Source organism: Catharus ustulatus, chromosome 1 (genome assembly GCF_009819885.2).
Source record: "Catharus ustulatus isolate bCatUst1 chromosome 1, bCatUst1.pri.v2, whole genome shotgun sequence".
NCBI classification, from domain to species: domain Eukaryota; kingdom Metazoa; phylum Chordata; class Aves; order Passeriformes; family Turdidae; genus Catharus; species Catharus ustulatus.
The window spans coordinates 110,938,524-110,946,139 of NC_046221.1; the positions used below are offsets into that span (position 1 = coordinate 110,938,524).

Below are 7,616 nucleotides of genomic sequence, written 5' to 3' on the forward strand. Positions count from 1 at the left end.
TAGCAATGAAAGCCCCGGAGGATCCGTTGGAGATGGCAGCAGAAATAGCCAGTCCGGAAGCTGGACGAGGAGCAGATGGGCAAAGATGGCGCGAGAGGGAAGTGCTGCGCCCAGAAAAGGGGAACCAGTGGCGGGCCCCTGATAAGCATCCTGACATTGCAGAGGAGGTTGAGGAGCTCTCCGAGCAGCTTGCGGCTGCATGGGGGACAGAAGAGGGGGGAGACGCGGCAGCGGTCGGAAGCCGGAAACCGGGTCGGGAGCCTGGTCGGCTTGGGGGTCGGCTTGGGGGGACCTCTCGGGCCGGGAAGGCGCAAGTTAATGACCACCAAGTGCAGTTGAACCTGCAGCAGTTACAGCAATTAGTTAATGAAATAACTGCAGAGGTAGAAAAGCAAAAGCGTCTGCTTCGAACCCGGTCTCCTGTACCACCCTCCCAAACAGAACCATCCGGGATAAAATTCACTGATTGGCGACTTATAGCAGATGAGTGCATATTGGGGGGTCTGACTTTGCGACCCATTGCTACCGCTTATCCTGTAAAGGCAGTAGCCGGGGGGGGAGTGGAATGGGTGGCCCTAGAGCCCAAAGCCGTACAGCACCTCGCGGCTACCATAGAGGCTAAAGGATTGGGCCATCCCCTCACATTGACATTGTTAGATAGCATTCATGCTGGGGGACTTTTGCCATGGGACTTACGCAATCTGGGAAAAATAGTGCTGAAGCCCACTGCTTTTCTGATGTGGAAGGATAGCTGGACACAGCGACTCAGAGGGGAACTAGCCCGTGCGGCTCAGCAACGACCCAACCCCCTAGCAAACTCCTCCTTAGAGCGGCTGAAGGGATCCGCGGCAGGATTAGAAACACCACAACAACAGGCAGCAGCCTTGACAGCCCGAGAGATTCGAACGACTACTCAGGCATCATTGGCAGCATACACTGAGATTATAAGAGAGGTAGAACCCACTGCGCCATGGACACGCATCCAGCAAGGTCCTACTGAGACCTTTACTAACTTTGTGGACCGATTAAGTGTAGCGGTCGAAAATGCTGCTAATCTGCCTGCTGCCTCAAAGACTGCTATCCTAATAGATTGCATGAAACAGCAAGCAAATGCGCCCACTAGGCGAATCCTAGCAACAGCACCACGGGAGGCGGGGGTAGCAGATCTCGTAAAACATGTTGCTAATGTCCAACGTCATGAGGACTTGACACAAACCGCAGCTTTGCTTGCTAGGGCACAGCCTCCGACCTGCTTCGGCTGCGGCAAAATTGGGCACCTTCAGCAGAACTGCCGGAACGGCAGAGCAGGTGGGCGGGGGCAAGGTAGAGGACCACAATGTTGGGCATGCAGAGGATTCGGGCACACGGCTAAGCAGTGCAAAAGGCCGGGAAACGGGAAAGGGGGCAGGGGACGCGGGGGCCCTTTGTCTCCACAGGCCAGCTACCCCGCTGCGATGATTCAGGCGATGACTCCGTCGAAAGGCAACCTGAAGGAGCAGCAGCCCCCGGAGGCACTAGCAGGATCCCCAGGGTGGCCATGGTCGTAGATTGTTCGGACCAACCACGGTGGAATATCACCTTTACAGCCCCGGATGGATGGATACCACAAAGCATCACCTTGATTATGACATTGGATACTGGAGCAGATTTAACATGCATTCCCCGTGCTCGCTGGCCGTGGAGCTGGCCATTAGGCCCGGCCATGCCTTTGATGGGAATCAATGGGATACAAATGGTTCCACGTAGCCCAGCTGTGCTTAAAGCAACAGGAGTAGATGATGATGGATCCTCATTTATGGCTCATGTCTGCCCTGCTTTGACGGCCTCTCCGGACGGAGCCCTGGGCCGAGACGCATTAACGCAGATGAGAATTAAACTGACAAATTTAGTCTAAGGGCCACTGTTCATTTAGTTAACATTGCTGCCGCCATACCATTACAATGGGACACCTCTACTCCGGTATGGGTTGAGCAGTGGCCCCTCTCTGCAGAGAAACTCCAGGCAGCACACAGCTTGGTAAGCAGAGAATTGCAAGCAGGACATTTGGAACCTAGTGTCAGCCCATGGAATACTCCTATTTTTGTCATCCCTAAAAAAGCACCAGGACAATTTAGACTGCTACATGACCTGAGGGCAGTGAACGCGATAATGCGGCCAATGGGGCCAATACAAAAAGGGTTACCTGATCCAACAGCAATCCCAGCAGGATGGCCTGTAATAGTATTAGATATAAAAGATTGTTTTTTCTCTATTCCGCTGTGCGAAACTGATCGTGAAAAATTTGCTTTTACGCTGCCGGCATTAAATCATCAGGAGCCAAATGCTAGATATCAATGGAAAGTGTTGCCCCAAGGGATGAAAAACTCACCCACCATTTGTCAGCTTGTAGTGAGTCGCATATTGCAGCCAGTGCGTGAGTTGTCCAGTGGTGTCATCATACACTATATGGATGACATCTTAGTAGCACACAAAACACCATCACAAGTAGAAGCATTGTATGCAAAGGTGCGAGACGTTTTGCATCAGGCAGGACTAGAAATCCATGAGGCAAAAGTGCAAAAGGGGCCAGAAATCAAATTCTTAGGGTATGAAGTAACTCTCAACAAAGTGCGAATCGCGCCCATAAAGCTACAGGGAAATATACATACTATACATGATATGCAGAAAGTGTTAGGAACCATACAATGGCTTAGATCCACTGCACAAGTCCCACCACACCTTATGTTGCCTTTATACGAGCTGCTTAAGGGTAATACCCCTCAGGACAAGATAGAGTTAACAGAACAAGCTAGAGAGGCATTAAAGAGCATTGAAGCCTTATTACATACTGGAACTGTAGCTCGGTGGGATCCATCTCAACCATTAAGTCTAGCCGTCACTATTGTCACATCAGGAGCGATCGGAGTACTTTTCCAAGGCCCACTAGATAAACCCACAATTCTCAAGTGGATAGCCTCAAGTCAAGTAAAGTCAGCATTCATTCGACACACGGCCATGCTTAGAGCAATGATAGAGAAAGGAAGGAAAGTTAGTGTGCAGATCTATGGCAAAGATCCTGATACCATCGTACTCCCTTGTGGTAAAACAGAACTAGTATCTGAATGGCGGCATCAAGAAGATCTAGCCCTAGCCTTACAGTCATATGGAGGAACTCTTTCCTCCGGCAAGCACTTATCTGCATTCACCCACTTGCGGCAACTACAGGTAAACATCCAGCCGCGAATAGTGGACACTCCGGTGTGTGGTCCTACCTTGTTTACAGATGCTTCTTCTCGCACACATCGAGCTGTAGTAACTTGGAAGGTTAAAGAGAAATGGCTAGTGCGAACCTTTGAAGATCCACGGCAATCAGTACAATCCCTAGAAGCAAGGGCTATCGCCATGGCTATGGAAGTATTCCCAGACAGTGCAATCAATATAGTGACTGACTCAATGTTTGCTTTTAAGCTGGTCAAAAATATGTACATTGCAGGCATGCCTACTACACCCATTGCCATACAAATAGAAAATAGTCTTGAGAAGCGCACAGCTGTATGCGCAATCCTCCATGTAAACAGTCATACAAACATTCAAGGTTTCTATCAAGAAGGTAACCAACAAGCTGACACAGAAGCCTCTCGGGTCTATTCCCTTAGAGATGCCCGCCTTTTGCATGAAATACTACACTTAGGGCCACATGCTTTAGCAAAGCGTTGCAACATTCCAATAGCAGATGCCCGGACAGTAACTCAAACTTGTCCATATTGTGTGAAAACCCCTCTTTTCGAGGGAGGCCTAAATCCTAGAGGCCTGAATAGCCAGGACTTATGGCAAACAGACTTTACTTGGTGTGAAGCTCTGAAACCGCGCCCGTGGCTTTGTGTCACGGTTGACACATACAGCGGGGTAATACAAGCAACACAACATGCAAAAACCACGGCGCGGGACGCAATTAACCATTGGTCCGTTGTCATGGCTGTATTGGGCATCCCTAAAACGATTAAAACTGACAATGGGTCAGCCTTTACCTCTTCGCAAGCAAAGCGATGGGCTGATAGATGGGGCATAGAACTCAAGACCGGCATTCCATATAATAGCACAGGACAAGCTATAGTTGAGCGTGCAAATCGCACGCTTAAAGAAAGACTCTCCGTCATTGCGGAGGGGGAAGGGTTCCCTGCCACGCAAGCAATACCTGTAAAATACCAGCAAAAAATTTTGCAGCTTACCTTGTTATCTCTTAATTGCTTTCTGAGAGGTTCGGCGAAATGTGCCCCGATGGAAAAACATTGGCAAAAGTCAGAAGGATGGTCCAAGCCAAAAGTGCAAGTACGCGATCCAGAAACGAAGGAATGGCAAAAAGGATGGGTTTTAATTACAAAGGGGCGTGGGTACGCAGCCGTGGAACTTGAAGAGGGAGGGCCCATCAAATGGGTCCCAGTAAAGTGGATTAAACCTGATTTGTCTCAGATCAATATTTCCACAGGTACCGAAGTAGTGAAAGAAGCAGACGACCAGCAACAGGACGTGTGAAGAAGCACAGTGGATCACCGGCTGTAGCTACTTTGTTGTCTGTATGGTGAATATTGCCTTGCCAAAAAGACAAGGTGTTGCTGTGTAAATACTAATGCCTAGCTAATTACGCACTGCAGGAAAAGGAATTGCTTTATCTCTATTAGCCTGCCGCACCAGCAAAAATGTATCTTAATCTGTTTAGAAGCTTATATTTCGTGAGCATAATGACTATCGTAGCTATATATGTTCCACCTCAACCTAAGACTAACATTTGGGTTACTCTAGCTAATCTTACAAATCAGGAATCCATTTGCCTTGCTCTTTCGTCACCTGGTAACCCCTTCTCCACATGCCTTGTAGGTTTGCCGACAGATGTCTGGCCTTGTCCACTCCTGCCGTACTTTTGTGTTCTTCATGGCGACAAACCGTATTGTTCAAACAGCACTCCCGCATGCAATGCTAATAAGCCAAATAGAGTAGTTGAGCTATGGGATTTTTGGGTGCCATATCTCCCCGTTGCTCCTGCCGAGCCTCAAGAATTAGAACTGTTAGGATCTGTAAAAATGGACAGTTGTTTATACTTTAAGTGGACCAATGAAAAGGTAAAGAACATTAGTGCAACAGTTGTGAATTCAAGCCTTCCAGTTTATAGGAATGCATCTGAGTGGTGCCAATATACTGCCAAGCAACACTCACGATCCTCTGATCATCCTTTCTCTTTGCCTAGCGGCCTATTTTTGATTTGTGGTGATCGAGCTTGGCCAGGTATTCCCTCAAAACTTAGAGGAGGTCCTTGCTCGATAGGTAGATTGTCCTTATTGACACCCAACACATCCATGATTCTAAACATGTCCAGGTATTACTCCAGTAGGCGAATGCGACGCAGTGTACACAGTTTTAATAGCAAATGCCAGGATAATGTAAAGTTTTGGTCACCAGGAGAAATTATTGCAGCCTCCTTTTTAGCTCCAGGCGTTGCATCAGCCGGAGCACTGGCACAGCTTAACAAGCTAGGTTGTTGGTTAGCTAAACAAACTAATGCCACGTCGCGAGCTATAAGTGATTTGTTAATTGATGTAGATTCTGTAAGACATGCCACTCTTCAAAATAGAGCTGCCATTGATTTTCTCTTATTAGCCCAAGGCCATGGTTGTGAAGAATTTGAAGGTATGTGTTGTATGAATTTGTCCGATCATTCTGTATCCATACATAAGCAGTTGCAAACCTTAAGTCAGCTCACTCAACAATTGCAAATAGATGATAGTCTAGGGTTAGACGGATGGCTTAAGAACTTAGGCATAGGCCCTTGGCTGAGAGACATCATGAAAGGTGGAATAATCGTTTTAATTGTAGTTTTAGTAGCAATGCTCTTACTGCCTTGTATAATCAGTTGCCTACAGCGTATGATTATCTCTATGTTTGATAACCAAAAACCAGCCATACTAGCAGCTAACAGAAGCATGAGAAATTATATAATGTAAAGCAGGAAACGCCCTTGTAATCAAGCTTCTGAACAACATCAGACAAATAACTGTGCAAAGCAGAAGCAAAATATTTAGAGAGCTTACTAGTTCCATATAAGAATTTATAACATAGTTAAATTAGAAGGAGTTTATTACAGTAACTGTAGCATTTATCGTTGCAGCGATTACAGTCTGCCTTAAGTGTCCGCGTCTCAGCTGCCTCATCCGGCGTCCAACAACAGCGTGAAACACTTCAACAACAACTGCATCAAACTGAGCACCGCTTCCTGCCTATCACGACATCTTAAGTCATGGGGAGGGGGAGATGTAGGGATCGGCGCTCGGAAGATCTCGCGTTGTTACGGAAAGCTCGCGATAGGGAAAAAGTGCAAACATAAGCACTAAAAAGTGCAAGGCAAGGCAGCGGTCAGCGAAACACACGTAACCAATCATAGAACATATTACCTTATATGTACTGTCTAAAAATAAGCATAAGCATCTATAGTATATAAGACTAATGCACTAATAATAAATTGGCTTTTGTTGCATCCACCACGTTGGTGCCTGTGCTTCATTGCCCCTGGGACGGGATGTCCTTGACCGAAGCCCTCCGGTGTTAGAACTCGGTTGCGAGAAGCAACAAATAATAGCTTGTATGAGTCTGTATTTTTAATAAATTTTGGACTACAAAGAAGAACTCTCATGAAAACTTGAAGAAATACTCCAGCCAAAACTGAGCAAAACTTTTCTCATACATGTTAAAAATTCACCAGGCAAAATGTCTTCTGCATTTCAGCTGATGAAAACAGTACTTTTTTCAGTTTTTTCCTCTTCCAAAACTTTGGTTACTCTCTAAAATTCTTAAGAAAATTTTTTTAAGCTTTGCTGTAGCATTCATTGTCAGTGATTCAAAGCAGCTCTATTTTTGTTTCTGGTATCCATATATGACACTTTATCTGCAGTCAATTTCAACTGTGAGAATACAGCCTCTGGAAAGAACATGCAATGTAATACTACCAATTTTTAACTGGGATTGTAGAATATTCACAAGGATCATCAAAGTCTAAGTCCTGGCCTTGCACAAGACCTCAAGATTCACAGTACCTGTCTGAGAGCATTGTCCAAACACTTTATGAACTCTATCAGGCTTGGTGCTGTGACTCCTTCCCTGTGGAGCCTGGTCCAGTGCCCAGCCACCCTCAATGCACTTGCCTATTTACCATACAGCCTAAAATATGCTGTATGCCTAAGACAATTGTCATATTACCCAGTAGCCTTATGGTAATTAGGCTATTGTATTTCCAGGGTGTGGAGGAAGGGAAGGGGAGAATTCCCCTCTGCACCACTTTCCTGAAATCAGAGTCCTGACTGTAAATACCTGTATTGTGAGGCACTACACCTGATCTAATCTTCTTCTCTCAACTCAAAACACACTCTTTGCCTTATAGATGTCTCAAAAACCCTCAGCCTTGCATGCAGAATAAAACCCCTCTTACTTTCCACCAAACAAGAGTTTGAGTCAATTAGACCTTGTTGAAAAAGGTGCTAGGATGTGGCTTTAGTTATCCCCAAAGGGCAGGAGAGTAACAAGAGGGGATGACCTCAAACCTAAGTGACCCATACACAAATTTAAGTTAAATAACACTAAGCCTTTCAACA

At 46.2% G+C, this 7,616-nt stretch overlaps 1 protein-coding gene across 1 annotated transcript; it reads left to right on the forward strand.

The window, feature by feature from the left end:
* Nucleotides 1–4,676: 4,676 nt before the first annotated feature.
* LOC117004494 lies at nt 4,677–6,509 on the forward strand. The gene is made up of 2 exons (XM_033075277.2): nt 4,677–5,661; nt 6,140–6,509. Exons 1-2 carry the CDS (start codon nt 4,677–4,679, stop codon nt 6,202–6,204), a joined length of 1,050 nt encoding a protein of 349 aa, XP_032931168.1. The 3' UTR covers nt 6,205–6,509.
* The last annotated feature ends 1,107 nt before the right edge of the window (nt 6,510–7,616 follow it).